At 39.3% G+C, this 16477-nt stretch overlaps 1 protein-coding gene across 11 annotated transcripts in view; it reads right to left on the reverse strand.

Annotated features, from left to right (window-relative positions):
• Positions 1-2539: 2539 nt before the first annotated feature.
• TBC1D5 (TBC1 domain family member 5) overlaps positions 2540-16477 on the reverse strand; it is a 328319-nt gene continuing 314381 nt past the window's right edge. For all 11 annotated transcript variants that reach the window (XM_065666027.1, XM_065666031.1, XM_065666023.1 and 8 more), the window contains 3 exons: positions 12596-12675; positions 11073-11249; positions 2540-5694 (listed from right to left, as the gene is read on the reverse strand). In XM_065666027.1, coding sequence (XP_065522099.1) covers positions 5404-5694; positions 11073-11249; positions 12596-12675 — 548 coding nt within the window. In that variant the 3' untranslated portion in view covers positions 2540-5403. The remainder of the gene's footprint in view (positions 5695-11072; positions 11250-12595; positions 12676-16477) is intronic.

A 16477-nucleotide genomic window follows, 5' to 3' on the forward strand; every position in this document is an offset into this window, starting at 1 on the left:
GCAGTACCAGTGGTAAATGGAAGTCTGCATGGTGCAACAAGCGATAGCGTGATTAGATAAGGAAATCAAACTTTTCTAAATTAGGTGAAATTTTATTGAGACCTGATGATATTTTTTCAAGCCTAAAGAAGCTTTCTGTGTATTTAAAGATCTTTTTTTAACATCCTGATGTATTTTAATCCTTGAAGTTTAAGAATGTTTCTAAGAACAGGCTCGCATTCATGTACATTTTCTGCAATGCGTTACAAGCTGTTGCAAGTCCCCCTACTTATGCATAAAAAATGCATGTTCCTGAGTATTGCACAAAGGTATGCATTATCCAGCAAGCTATATGATAACCTTTCAATAGATATTTGCTTGATATTTTCTCTTACTTTAAAGGGGAATTTACTGCTGATCTGAAAAAGCTACTACCTTCCCCATCCCCTGGATTTAATTATCACAGCAGGTGGGAAATCAAGATATTGTGACAATCATTCTTCCATCTCAAAGCCGTGTAGCCATTCACATTCCAAAAGGTCTCAAATGCTGACATGATAATTTATAGCATCTTCAAATTCTTCTTCGTACTAGTTAAAAATTCAGGCGAACCTAATCTAATCTTGCCATGGTCCCTAAAGCACACAGTGAAAAGCAAAGCTGCGAAAACTTTCTCAGCTTAAAGCTCTGTGACTGCACGTGACGAGTGAAGCAGCAGAGTTCCCATCAAGTCTCTGTAAATGCTTACAGGGTTTTTCATGTTGTCACCATGAAAGACAGCGAAAGTGTTAAATCAGTGTGCTTTGAATGATCAAATTCTTACCATTCATAGAAAATGGAACCGCAGTGTCTTCCTCTGCAGCTGATGTATTTTAATACTTCCTGCACCTCAGCTTCAGCTAGGCTTTTGCAACTTAAAACCAAAGACAGGTTTGCTCAAACTGACTTGGTGTGGTCAAAAAAGGTACACAAGTGCTACCTGAAGCACATTTTAGAAAACACTTCTTACACTTACTATATGTCTCGAGAGAAATGCAGCGTTTTATATTTGGCAATATTGTTATCCTGGTTTTGGTACGGATTTTTTTTTGGGGTTTTATCTTACTTGTTTAAGCTACTGCTCTTCAGTTGCACCCATTTCAGCAGTGCGGGAACAAATTCCTCTGACACAGTACTACTGCCATCAGCTAGGTTATTATTAATGGACTACATCTAGCTCACTGTTGGAAAGAGTAAAACCTGGTGAAATAATATTGCTATTACCATCCTAATTTTGACAGCATCTATGATGATGTGAACTGTGAGGGTGGTGAGGCACTGGAATGGGTTGCCCAGAGAAGTGGTAAGTGCTCCATCCCTGGCAGTGTTCAAGGCCAGGTTGGACAGAGCCTTGGGTGATGTGGATTAGTGTGAGGTGTCCCTGCCCATGGCAGGGGGGTTGGAACTAGATGATCCTAAGGACCAACCCCAATCATTCTATGATTCTATGATAGCAATCTGTGCTAGGTCTGTACAAACTCAAGAGAAAAGGATGGTTCCTGCCCTACAGAATCTGTAGTTTGAGAGTCTCATGCTTCATCTCTTCCAGCTCATTGTTTCTGGGTTTATGCACTTTGCCTCTTGCAGGGTCCTCCCACATATCTAAAAGCTCCCCTCATTTTAACGCTTAAATATATTTCAAGCAGCAGGCAAACAAGTTGCCTATGTGCGCGCTTCAAGTTGCTGTTTCTCTGATGACCTCCTTTCATGCTCTTTCATCTCTAAATTTAGCTAGCTACTAAAGTGGGAGTCTAGCAGATTTGGTGACACAGGAAACACTAATGCAGAGACTGTATATAATCACTTTTAAAAGTACGGCAGAGATTATAAAACAGCGTCATTACTATTCTGTAGCCAAATGCAGTTTATTTTATGAAATTGCACCTTTTCAAGTCTAATAAACCATTACAGATATTCACTCAAGACCAACATGTGCAGCACAGAATTGAAAGTATTATCTAAGGGCTGACACCCTCAGAAATGAGTTCATGTTAGGACTGCTATGACTACATTTGAAAGATGACATTGTAACTGCCGGGCACAAGTACACCTTCAATCTGAAATTTAATCTTTTAAAAAGCTGCCTCAGTGCCATCTAATAAGAACATACTGGAGAATCGCAGGAAACATTTAAGAATATGAAATAAAGTACTGAGATTCAGAAAAGTGAACCATACAGATACTGGCACTGTGACTGACACACAGGGATGTAACTATCCCAAGTTTCCTGAAACTGCAGAAAAGCTATACCTTGTTAAATTCTGGTTTGATATTTTCAGATACAATAAATAGGGTAAAATAAGAAATGTTTTCTGTTGTTTGGCTGACATAAATGACAGTCAGTTTTATTTTATGGATCATATATATAAAATCTGATTGAAATACTGAGAATATTTGCGTTTATGGAGATAATGGGATAATTTTAAAATTTTTAACTACTTTTGTCCTCAGTATTCACACTTCCAGTCTTCCAGTCAAAAAGCTTTCCCTCCTATTGAGAACACAGCACAAGCACAGAAAATTTGTTAATTCTTTCTTTAATAAAGCAGACTAGATGTTCTTCCAGACTAAAGATACAAAGTTCCACGACTAAATGAATACCCAGTGAAAATATGATACTGCCTTTCTGCAGTACATACAATGACATGACATGCAAGAGACTTTAAACAGTCATAAATTACAGATGCAAGATACATTACAACAGTCTCAGATACATATCTTATCCCATATTAGTTTTCATCAGTAAATTGCAATGACTATAATTTTTCTATCTGCTTATTGTTATCCATTAATATTACGAGTAGGTCATCTTCAGAGAAAAAGACTGATTTTGTGTTTTAAATGAAAATTTCTTTCTTGGAATTTTTAACATAACACTAGACAGGGTTATGACTTGACATTTTGTCTAACTGAGAAGTTTCAAACTTGATAAATGTACAAAATTCTAAGTACCCCTGCACTATAATCAAGTATCAGATATATTTGAGATGTGGAAGGACATGGTATAACCAAAGCAGATAAATTGATTTACTGGAAATTGCTCTCATCTTGTTAGTATAATTATGTCTCTGCTTATGAAGATTTTTATCATATCCCATGGCATGACAGGCATTCAGCTCATCGGTATTCACTGATTAGTGAAAACTTCTCAGAAACTCACAAAATCTTTACAAACCTTTAGGACTGCTTTAAAATATGCAATATTAAAGATACAACTAACTTACAAAAATAAAAGAACTGTACAAATCACACTCTTCCATTGGCAATGAGACTGTTCAAGAAAACAGCAATGTGATCCCTGAAACAACCAACCAGAACAGAAATCAAAAGATTGATGCTTAAAAAAATAAAAAAGAAGTAAAATATTTCCCCTGCCAAAGTATTGGAATCTTTGAATGTTTATGTGTCACAGAATATAAAACTTTTCTCTCTGTCCCCAGAATATTTCTTTCCTCTTTCCATAGGTACTTCTTGAACAGATTCCCCTTTGTTGGTAGTGCGGCACAAGCCTTGCTGAATGGGTTAAGGCTAGAAAAGCTTGAAAGACCTAAATAAATCAACAGCCCACCTAATCCCCTGGCATTCATGCAAACTCAGGGAAATAAAACAAACCTGAAGACAGGCATGCATGCTGAATTCCAACGTGACTTTCAATGAAGCTTAAAATTAAACCAAAATAAACTCCTCTCTGAAATGTTATGCATTTAAGATCTCTCATCTAAACAGTCATCTGACTGTTTGTATCACTGTTGCAGAGAGGTATCATGCTATGCCTGCTCATAACATTCTAGTATTTTATCATATAACAAGGCACAAATAATCTCAGAGGGACTACACGGCATTTTTTGAAGGTATAAGGATATGGCAGCTACCATGTAATTACATTACAATTATCTCTTCAATTCAGTCACTGACAAAAACCTTGTGAAATCTAAGACCAGCAAACTACATGTCACCTCATCTTTGGGATACAGTACTTAACTTCATTTACAATTATAGACTAAGCAGCAAATAACTACCATTTCTTAACTCCATACAAGCACAAGCTTTGCCATGCAATTATGAAGTTGTTGCATGGTATAGTGTATCTGAAAGTAAATAACACAATTTCTTTTGATGCTGTTATAGAATGACTTTCTAGCATTCCTTCGTAAAGCTAGCTCTGTCTAGGTCTTGAAAGAGGAGGTGTCTGCTTACCACTGCTTTCTTTTTATGAATTTCAACAGAGTTTAAAAGGAACCCCACCATCAGCTTGAAAAAACTGTTATTAGATGTACTATGTACTTGATGGGAAAGAAATACACTTTTTTCGTAGAAGAACAAGTTCTAGGGTTATTCAGAAACTTTCTGATGGTTAACACTGCTGTACCATTATGCTTGTCTTGACTAGAAATATGGAAATTGTATAGGAATATATGTAAACAGAGTCTACAGAAGATACTAGTAATGAGACATAAAGTGCTTTTAACTGTGAACATTTCATTTCACTTTGCACCCTTCCCTGGTAAGTTACCATACTCAAGCTAGCTGTAGTTCAGCTGGCTGAGGTCTACACTACGCAGTATTGTAATTTCCCTTGCACCTACTGTTTTAACCACGGTAGTCTCAGTAAAATAAAAAATAATTCATGCCAGGGGGAGTAAAAGGAGACAGATACAAAGAAGGAACAAGGTGAACTGTGAACTCACAAGGGGGAAAAAAGTAGGCAAAGGGAAATAAGGCTCTGTTGTATAGGTCCCTGTTATCAGGGAAGACAGCGCTGAGGAATAACTACACAAACCTCTGCTTCAAACACACCTCAGGCTACTGCCAGATGAAAATGAAGAAACTAGGATTCCTCAACTGAGAACAAGCTTACTGCAAGGATGATACTTTTAATCTTTCTCATATACATTCCCCACTTCTCTAATCACAGTCTCTAAAGAAACAGTACCTTTTCCTCCTCAGAAAACCCAGTCAAGCATACTTTGTAAAAAGATGATACTAAACCCAGCTTGTCTTTGCTGCTTCAGGTCTGATGCCAAGTCTCTACACATTTCCTAATCCACTACGGTACCTAGCACATACTATTCTATGTTTTGGGAAAGCAATAGATCTACAGTAACAAAGCTCCTAAGTAAGATAAACATATAACTAAGAATAACTGTATTAGAACAGGGATTTAAAGGGTCTTTATTTAAGGCAGTTATTAAAAGGTATCTATCCTTTTTGAAAAGTTGCGAATAATTTTTTTTTTTTTTTTAATTTAGGCTTTTGGCAGCTGAAATGGGTTCCCTTTATCTATTTTCTGTCCTTCTAATCCAAAGAATTATCCAGCCCATGCAATCACAGGAATTTGCGCCGACTTGTAATAATTAATCTTGCAAACTCTTCCAACCTGTTTCTTTAGATGTCCAGTGGGCTGACAATAGCGAAATCAGAATCTTTGCTGTTATTACTACTGTCGTCATCAGGGCTGGAGCTCAGGTTGCTGGAGGAGGCTGAAATGGACCCCATCAGTGGATCAGAGAATATCAAAGAACGAGAAGGAGCTTCTGGCTTCACCACTGATTCCTTGTGTGCTGGAAGGGATTGCGCTAGCTCTGGGACAGCACTTCTGCTTCCTTCCTCTTCTTTGGAAACCATAATATAGTCATCAGCAGTCTTGCTTTCGCTAGTGCTTGAATCAGTCGTAGTCTGTGAGACATTGGCACAAAAAAGAATTCAAGTTAGTACCACTTTACCACTAAAAGAGGTTTATGATGCATGTCAGTGATCTGGGAAAAGGATAAAGGTATAATTATTATTCATAAGTAGCAATGCTCAAATCAAGAAGAAAAAAAAAATAATAAAGTGGGTATTAGCTTTGGATGAAATAATTTATTTGTTATTTATAAAAGCATAAAACATAACACTATTAATACATTACTAGGCATAGCAGTCTTACATGTTTCATCATCATAGTGCATCCACGTAATGATCACAGAAGCTAGGCATTTAACACATACATTAGTCATGAGGATTTTGAGTAATCATATTCTCATTGCTCTTAGTTTTCTGTAGTAAGTCATACAGTAGTTTTGAGGAATTGTTTACTGGTTTGGAAGGGATCAACCCTGCTGCAATAACCTTCAACAATACCTTCAACGAGACCAGGTTGCTTAGAACCCCATCCAGCCTAGCCTTGAATATTTCCAGGGATGGTGCATCTACCACCTCTGGGCAACAAGCTCCATCCTCACTGCTAAAAATTTCTTCCTTATACCTGGTCTAAATCTACCCTCTTTCAGTTTAAAACCATTACTCCTTGTCCTATCATAACAGGCCCTGCTAATATGTTTGTCCCCATCTTTCTTACATGCCCACTTTAAGTACTGAAAAGCCACAATAAGGTCTCCCTGGAGTCTTTTCTCCAAGCTGAACAACCCCAACTTTCTCAGCCTTTCCTCACAGGAAAGGTGCTTCACCCCTCTGAGCATTTTTGTGGCCTCTGAACCCTTTCCAATAGGTCCATGTCTTTCTTGTACTGAGGGATCCAGAGCTGGATGGAGTACTTCAGGTGAGGACTCGCCAGACCAGAGGGGCAGAATCACCTCCCTTGACCTACTGGCCACGCCCCTTTGGATGCAGACCATAATATGATTGGCCTTCTGGGCTGTGAGTGCACATTGCTGGCTAATGTCCAGTTTTTCATCCACCAGTAGCCCCAGGTCCTCTTTGGCAGGGCTGCTCTCAATCCCTTAATTCCCCAGCCTGATACCAGGCGTTGTTCTGACCCAGGAGCAAGGCCTGCCCTTGTTTAACGTCATGAGGTTCACGTATTAGTAGATGCACAGTATTGTAGGAATCCAGTGTGGCCACAAGACAGGGCCAGGTGAAGCTTTTTTTGGGAGCTCTAAATGCCATATTCAAAATTTCAGTACTTTCACATCTCACCCCAGTCCTGTACAACAGAAATATACATTCCTTTATACAACCAGTGTTGCATAATTCACCTGGCTTCTTTCCACTCTTCTATTTAAAAGCTCTTGGGGAATGCAGTACAATCTCATTTTGCAAAATTATACACTTTATTATTCTAAGCCATCAAGATCAGGTGATTTCAGACCTCGCAGCCCTCACATCTGAGATGGCTCCATCTTGCACAGGGTGACACAGATGTTACTGAGTGACACGCTCACTCAGCAAGCTCAGTATTTTCCTGGCTGGTACCCCAAGGATGATAATGGGGTACCTTGCTTTCAGTAGTGAGTGCTAGCAAAGGCCCTACATCATAAACACTTTGCATCGGTGTTGCAATTTCCTAAATTCTGCTTTCAGAATGCACTTAAAATGTAGTTCCTTGCCATTTAATAAAGGGTAAGGAAAGAAAACTACTCATCCCAATATCTTGTCATTAGAGTTGTGCTTTCCACCACTACTTTTCATTCTACCCACACTATTTGGTTCAGTTAAAGAGATCCATAGCTCGCACAAGTATCAAAGAAGCACTGAAGCACAAAAAATGACTCCAAAATGCTGTAAAAGGACCTCCCATAAATGTTTACCTATCCCTGGCATACACTGGTATTTTGGTACTGATATTTCCTGGGGTAAAATACCTCCTCCCTTCTTCTTCTGCCTGTTTCTGTTTCAGGAAACTCATGCTGACGTGAACCATGTTTTCTCCCATCTGCTGCCACTACTGAATAAATGAAAAATGACAGAATTATACTTCCAGTAGCTTTGAAAGTTAACAACCTTACGCCCGTTGCCATATGGCTTCTCCAAACATTTTTCCTGATGAATATCAGCTACTAGGACCAGACTTATTTCAATTGCCCTCATACTGTGAATGAGTTAAAACTAACTGTAAGGATATGATTCAAGAAAGCTTAGAAGAACAGCAGCTCATTTTGCCTCCTTCTTTGAACAGACATAAAGGCAAGATAATGTGTTAATTATCATTCATTATTTAGCAACAGAAGCCTTCTGTTTGTCGACTGTGCACTGCTCCAAAGCCAAACATTCAAAACCCCGTTCTATTTCTTTGAGCCTTTACCCTGTGTTTTTGCATTTTTAATTTTGCAGCTTTCTAAAGAAGGGCTGTATCCTTATCCTCGCTTTCCAGAAAGGGATTTTGAGGGAAGAAAAGAGGAAAAGCACTTTTTAAAAAGGTGTAAGATGACAAATAATTTATACTTATATAACAACCAAGAATGAAAGACCAGATTTTAATCTTGATTACACAATAGCTACACCTGTAACTTTTTAACTGTCCTAGAAAATATCCCTATAATTCCACCAGAGAAAAGTCTCTGTAAGTCACATGAAACAGAATTACACACATTACCAAAGTCACAGGAAACTCAGATACAGTACAATTTATTTACCAATAAATGCATTAAATGGTCTAGAAATGGTTTTTAATGCTCCTGCAGCTCTCAGTAAATTCTCCTAGCCTGACCCAGGGCATCAGTGCAGCCTGTTTTCTCCAGCAGAGCTAAAAGTCTGGGCGGAGGCCCAGTTTGCACCAACAATTGATCCCATCAATTAACAGCTGAATGTCACAGCCCACTAAATTCAGCAGTTTTATTTTCCTGTTTATTAAAAGGGATCCAAAGCTCTCCTATTTTTGTTTGATTTTAGACACAGTGGTTAAAGACAATGGGCTCAGAAACAGCACAGATAGTCCAGATACTAACAGTCCTCCTGGAGTGCCATTTCTAACCCTAATACTTTCTCTTTTTTGCTGTCAAAGGGGCTGCTGTTCATTATCATAATTGGAAATTGGAGAAGATAAGAGAAGGCTAATCTGTATCAATGTATTGGAATATCCAATTTAGACCATCCAGTGCTGAAGCCACGTTAATGTTCTGCAGGAGCTCAACAACTTCTACTCATGTTGCTTGTAGTTGTTTTAATAGCAGCCTCTGAAATTGTGGGACTCACAGACACATCTTACTTCCTGTGGTTGGATGTATATACTCTAACTACACTCTGGGATAAGACCTGACCTCATTATTTATCATCCCAATGCTTCCACTGGAAAAATAAACAAACCTGTGCAAACCAGGCTTCACCCGCTCCGCTCTCAATACTCAAGGGCAAAGCTCCCAGTGCCTCCACTCAGTGACACGTGGTTTAGACCAGCATCTGAGTAAGGGCTTCTCCAGCATAAGTAGGGTCTGCACAGAATCACAGAATCACAGAATCACAGAATCCCAAGGGTTGGAAGGGACCTAAAAAGATCATCTAGTCCAACCCCCCTGCAAGAGCAGGGTAACCTACAGTACATCACACAGGAACTTGTCCAGGCGGGCCTTGAATATCTCCAGTGTAGGAGACTCCACAACCCCCCTGGGCAACCTGTTCCAGTGCTCTGTCACTCTTACAGTAAAGAAGTTCTTCCTGATGTTAACGTGGAACTTCCTATGTTCCAGTTTACACCCATTGCCCCTTGTCCTATCACTGGATATCACTGAAAAAAGCCTAGCTCCATCATCCTGACACCTACCCTTCACATATTTGTAAACATTGATGAGGTCACCCCTCAGTCTCCTCTTTTGCAAGCTAAAGAGACCCAGCTCCCTCAGCCTCTCCTCATAAGGGAGATGTTCCACTCCCTTAATCATCTTTGTGGCTCTGCGCTGGACTCCTTCAAGCAATTCCCTGTCCTTCTTGAACAGAGGGGCCCAGAACTGGACGCAATATTCCAGATGCGGCCTCACCAAGGCTGAGTAGAGGGGGAGGAGAACCTCTCTTGACCTACTAACCACTCCCTTTCTAATGCACCCTAAGATGCCATTTGCCTTCTTGGCCACAAGAGCACATTGCTGGCTCATGGTCATCCTCCTATCCACCAGGACCCCCAGGTCCCTTTCCCCTTCACTACTTTCCAGCACACACTCATACAGCATGCCGTCATTTTGTATGGCATTCTACCTTCCATTTTCTAGAATAAATCCAAGTAAAAGTAATAAAAAAAACCACTAGTTGCCATTTTGGCAAGAAATCAAAATGCAATTTGTATAAAATGCTAGGAGATAAAGGGCAAAAATAGGAGGTCACTATATGAACACTCCAATACACTACATCAGTTTAACCTATGGTTCTATTATGGCAGAAAGTAGTGACTGTAATGACAACAGCTAAACAAGCAGTGGAAACTTCCTAGCAAAGCTTTGCTCTTTGAACCTGCCATTACTAATTACAGCAAAAAAATCTCAGTATTGCTTCTAATACTGAAATACAATTAAAATATATTTTTTACATAGAGTATTCTAACTCAGGGGAACTGTGTGCAATTATTTGAAAATGAGTAATTATTTCTCGCAGTTCGTTAGTAAACTTAATGAAAGTAAACTGATTGCAGACTCACTTCAATACTGAGGTCAAAGTGCTACCAATGACTTACAAGTGTATCAGTAGTGGGCTAACAGACTTAAATCCACTACAGAAATGTTCATATACAAAAGTACTTGTCTTTAAGATCACATTTGAGTCAGACTGAGTCTTAGACAGAGAGTGACCTTTTAACATTAAAAGAAAATACTTCTTTCTGCGTGTGAACTTTTCCTGTGACCGTGTGCTTTGTATGTGAAAACACTGTTTACTGATTCAAGGAGAAAGTCAATATAATGGTGTAGAAGGTAAAAGCAACCTCCTTGCTATTTCCTTTTCGGCACTGGTCATGAATACACTGCAATGCAGTTAATCATCTCTTACATAATGGATTCTGAAGGACAAGGACAATTGAGAATAATCATATAAAAACATTTGATATGGGAACATTTAACTCCATTTTTTACCTCTTTTTGTAGGAAATCAATCTGTGATTCTGTGATCCAGCAATCTGAAAGAAGAATCCCCCCCTGCCCAAAACACTGAATAAACCTTTAATATCTGTGTGTGGAGCATAGGGCAACAATAAAAATAATTGGTGGGAGTAGGACAATAGCTAGAGGGATACCTTTAACCATATGTACCAGGAATGCTGGTATGTTTCCTCGTAAAGTCTGGACATGCTAAAGGAAGTCTCCAAAAAAGATAAGACTAATTTCACTAGTGTCCTGTTTGAGATGTTTTTATCTTACCTGTCGTTCTGTGATGAACTGTTGCTTTGTCATAACAGGTCCCTTTAGGGCATCACCTGTCCCCTTGTTCTGACTGTTGGAACAGTAATGATCATCTGCTATGGTGATTTGCTCATTTTCTTCAGCTTCCAACTGACTCTGGTTGAAACGCAACGAACCTTTCAGGATATCCTTGATCTGTTGTTGGATGGGAGAGGGAAGAATGCAATTCAGAAATTTGGAGGAATTATACATTTACAGACCAGTCAGTCTCACCTCTGTGCCTGGTAAAATCTTGGAGCACATTCTCCTGGAAGGCATGCTAAGGCACATGAAAAACAACAAGGTGCTTGGTGACAGCCAGCATGGCTTCACTAAGGGGAAGTCCTGCCTGACCAATTTGGTGGCCTTCTATGATGGGGCTACAGAATTGATGGACAAAGGTAAAGCAGTTGATGTCATCTACCTGGACTTGTGCAAAGCATTTGACACTGTCCCACACAACATCCTTCTCTCTAAATTGGAGAGATATAAATTTGATGGATGGACCACTCGGTAGATAAAGAACTGGCTGGATGGCCGCATACAAAGAGTTGTGGTCAATGGCTCGATGTCCGGCTGGAGACCGGTAATGAGTGGTGTCCCTCAGGGATCGGTGTTGGCTGCCCAGGGAGGTTGCCCAGGGAGGTTGTGAGTGCTGCATCCCTGGCAGTGTTCAAAGCCAGGTTTGATGAAGCCTTGTGTGGGATGGTTTAGTGTGAGGTGTCCCTGCCCATGGCAGGGGGGTTGGAACTAGATGATCTTGAGGTCCTTTCCAACCCTAACTATTCTATGATTCTATTTTTAAAGCTCTGTGGAGTATGTTTTTATACACCATTTCCCCAAAATATTTGCTTTGAAGAACTATGAAACAAGTCAATTTTTCTATCTGCATTGGTTAAAGAAACAAATATCAGTGAAATGTGGTTGTATCAAGAGTCTGGAAAGCAACTTTCCAAGAAATTTAAAGAGAATGAATCTGTTCAGGTTATTCCCTACCTTATTATATGTTTAAGATTTGTCACACTGTTCCTCATAAAATGTATTTTGAGGGAGCAGAGGGCGGTATAATCAGAGCTACAGATGCTTGGCAGCATTCTCATTTTATGTACATAGTATCTTTTCTTTTCATTCAATGACATTCCAGTGTTAGCACATTTAGGTAATGGGGAAATAGGCATAACTATTGCCTAGCATGTACATTTTGCATTAAGAAGTCAACAGTGTGGCTGAAGTCCTGAATGTGATGTTGGACTGCCTCAGTTCTGGTCCAAGGCCTCCAGCACTTTTCAGGGAGCAAGGAAGAGTGCAAGTCATTTGAACTCTTTATAGCTGAGTTTTACCTTTTTGGATAAAGTACACCAGAATGCTCAATGCATTGGTATTAGTAACACAGCTACATCAAGACAAAACAGCAGTATACTAAAAGAATAAAAAGGAGAAATGAAAGAAAGGTTTAATAGCACTGAAGGGTTCAAGAGGGCTAAGCTAAGCAATAGTTATACCTGCTTCAAACCAGCCAAGGAAACCAGAATTTCATCTTCTTTTTCCAAGTGTTCTTGCAATATGACTTCCTGAATATTTCCTGCAACATCAAAAGAAAAAAAAAGTTATGGAGAGAAAATTCCCTAAATAAGCTCTAATGTGCTGCCAACTTACTGCTGACTTCTGCTCAAAACAAAATCCTGTGACCTGCAAACACAATGTCGCACACACTCTAGAGGCTGACAACCTTATTAGCTGTGGAGGCGAGGTCAGCCCTAGCCTAGCACTGCTGTCAGCAGGTCTCCAGCAATGCTGTGCTGCTGTGGGACTTCTACTGCACTGCTCCAGTGTACCAACGGACTCAGGCTTCTACTGCCCTTAGAATAAAACATCAGCCTCTGTGGCTATCAGAGTTACGCACGTCTTTGAACCTGCAAAAGCTCTGGAAAGCACTCAATAACATTTACAGGAGTCTGCTGCAACTCACAGGAAGGTTTAGGCTAGGAGCGTGGCAATCTTCATCTTGACCCTGCAGATGCTAGAACACTCTTCTTCATTAAAAACTATAAAAAGTTTAATTCTCTTTCCAATCCCTTCTTTTAGGTAAAAGACCCAAGGCTAAGCAAAACTTATTTGACAGAAAGAGCAATGTGGTGCTGCCACTTCAGAAGACTCCAGCCTATAGAGCGGTCCTCCAAGGATGCATTTCAATACTATCGTATATGGTGTTTGCAGGTGTCAGGGCTGGAGGCTGGCCAGCACATGAGAGCTGGACCTGTGGTGGTCTTCCCTGTGTCAGGGAAATGTCAGGCAATGCTGCAGTCCAAACCAGCCCAGACAAACTATAGTTCCAATAGCTCTGTAGACTCTTTAAACTATGTCAGGCCTCCTATTTCCTACTTTCCTCCTCTTTAAGAAAACAGTAGAGATTCCTAGTGACAGATTTACAGAATGAGTCAGTATCTATCAACTGAAAACGACAGGATCCTCTTCTGTGCCACTCCCATCTTCGTACATACATACAGAGCTGAGCCCAAATCCCTCAGTGATGCTTACTTGGGAACAGTGCTTTGCTGCTCATGAATATCTGTATCCCAGGTGCTTCACAATTAGAGCTTTGTATCACTAATCCACACCTGCATTGCATTTGTTTGTTTTTAAAAACATCCTACATGTTCAGGGCCTGAACCAGCGAAAGAAAAGCCAAAACTATTGTCACAGATTATGCTGACAAGGATGGATACAATGACACTGCCAACATGATATTTCAAGTAAAAGCACTGAGCAATTCGGTGTAAGTTTTGTGCTTACAGGATAGATAGCAAAAGAATGAGATGCTAGAGACTGGACAAGAAGAGAGATCAAAAGTAGAGAGGTGAATTCAAAACCCACATATAAACACATAAGTTTGAAATTGAGTTAGGGGTAGAAAACAGTAATGGGATATAAATGAAGAATGAAAAGATCAAAGAGGAGACAGGATCCAAGAAGTAAATGAACTGCTAAAGAAGCAATCTGAAAAATAGAAGGAATAAAGAGGCTAGAGACATGAAAGACAGTAGATGACAAGAGTCCATGAAAGGTGGTATGAACAAGGTCAAGAACAGCAGTGGAGATGACAGGAAAACTCATCATTGCATAAATAGCCTATCTGAACAAGATCCATGTTTACATTATACAGCGCTCTTATTTACCATATTACAGAGGCACTGTCCTGCAGCAACGAAGTCAAACCTAGTACAATTAAACAATGTGTAATATAAATTTTACATCAGAAAGACACTGCATTTGAGGGCTAGGAATAATATAAAACCAGATCTTTCCACAAATATGTAGCATCATGAACTGAGAGAAAGCATGATTAATGCTTAATCACAGCCTGAATCACTGAATTCAACTGTCTTTTCCATTTCTTGGCATTAGAAAGAAAAGCATTTCTATAGTGTTTGATCCCCACATAAATTAAAACCATGTATTGAATAACTATGGTATGCATACTGACTAAGCAGATGGACCAAGAAAATAATTCAAAACAGAACTCCAACCTGCCAAAGCTATATGAGGGAAATCCAAAACCCAGGAAAATAAGAGCACTAGAACAAAAGCTGAAAGGCATTCTACATGATGTGGAAATAATTTACCATTATTTCTGTTTCTTAGAGATGTTTTATAAGTCTGTATTTAAGAAAATTGGAAGAGAATCTATCAGTGCTACAAAAAACAGCTGTAACTGCTTGAAGAGACAATACAGTCAGAAACTTCTAAGAACTTAGGACTGGAACTATAATAGCTCGCCAGCAGTAAAAATCGATGAAAATGTTTGTATCATCACATATTTACTTTAGCAAGATTAATGACAGATTTCAAAATTAGTTTCAGAGGAAAAAAGATTAGAAGAGAAAAGGCTGGAAATACAGCAAACTTTTCTAATACTGAACTGTTGCACTTTTCACATTTTCCCTTCAATGTGCAGTATGTTTAAAGTAAAGTACAGTATGACATATGTCTTATATATGGGGTCTATTATATTTAATCAGTTAAAAGCATGTATTTCCAAATGTATTTTGGAAAATTTTCCACTTGGAGTTTTCTCTAAGACACAATTTGGGACTCAAAGACCACAGTTCCACTTAACCTAGAAAAATGCCCAAAGACGAAGATCACTGTAATTAGCCACTCCTCCCTTCTCACAGTAAGTAACAGTTGTGACATAAGGGCATAAATTGGGATGTCTTTCTCTAGTACAATAAAACAGAATAGAAGTTTCCCTGTGGAACTGGCAATGGATCTTTCTTCTTCTTGAATGTACCCCTGAGCTACACATGGCTTCTATAATCTACAACCCTATCCCTTTTGAATGCAGTTTATTATCTAACAAATAAGTGATAAGTAGGGAACCCAAATCTATCAGTGCTCATCCTTTTTCCCTGGCTTATGAGTAGAGATGAATTAAAAAACATCGTTAGAAGAGAGAAGCATACAGGCAATGTGATCTTGCATGAGTGCCTCCTTGGTAACATCCTCCTGCTGCGACCACCTTTCGCAATCCATGTGGACTGGAAGCAGAGGTGGTAAGAAGGGGGATGGCAAGTGACCTGGTACACAGCTGCACCCCTGTGAATGGCTGTGCCAGGGTTCAGCAGTTCTCACCTGAGGGACTTTCATCCAAACCTCTTCCCACTGCTGGGGGACCTCACAGGGCAGTCAGTTGCTGAGGTAAACTGGGAAACTAAGCTCTCAAGTGCAGTCAGAAGATTATTGTTTTACCTTTCTGGATGTCTAAAGATACCCCTGTATCTATAAATACTTTTAAGAGTGCTAGGAAGCATATATGATATGATATCGCTCAGCTGAAGGATGTTTACATTAAGCTGAGATGTATAATTTAATTTTTCTTGTATCACAGGAGATCTTATTGTGCTTTATCTATATAGGTTAATCGGCTATATATTGACTTTTTTTTCATTACCTGATGCTCATCAGTACCTCACAGCTTTAATTATTATTTCCATACCTATGTTAAAAAACCCCCAAAACCCGCATATGTCAATTAGGAACTGAAAACACCTTCCTACCTGTAAAACAAACACTGATACAAATAAACAAAGAAACTGATTACATGATTTCTGGATTATTCAAAGCCGAATACAGTTTGATCCTCTACTATATATATCTTATTGGGATAGCTGTTGTCATTCAAAAGTTAACAAAATCCTGGGCTACTTAGAAGACTGAGGCTAAGGTCAAATATTTCTGGCTACCTTTTTTGCTTTCTTTCGTCAACATTTCATTTAGCTGATGCCAAATGTTTTCTGCAGACAAAGAAAATATTTCTGTTTCAGTCAAGTTCTTACCAGAGGATAATAAAAGGTGAATTTTGCAACCTGTCATCTGGTGGTGGG

This window comes from Lathamus discolor, chromosome 2 (genome assembly GCF_037157495.1).
Source record: "Lathamus discolor isolate bLatDis1 chromosome 2, bLatDis1.hap1, whole genome shotgun sequence".
In the NCBI taxonomy this organism is placed as follows: Eukaryota; Metazoa; Chordata; class Aves; order Psittaciformes; family Psittacidae; genus Lathamus; species Lathamus discolor.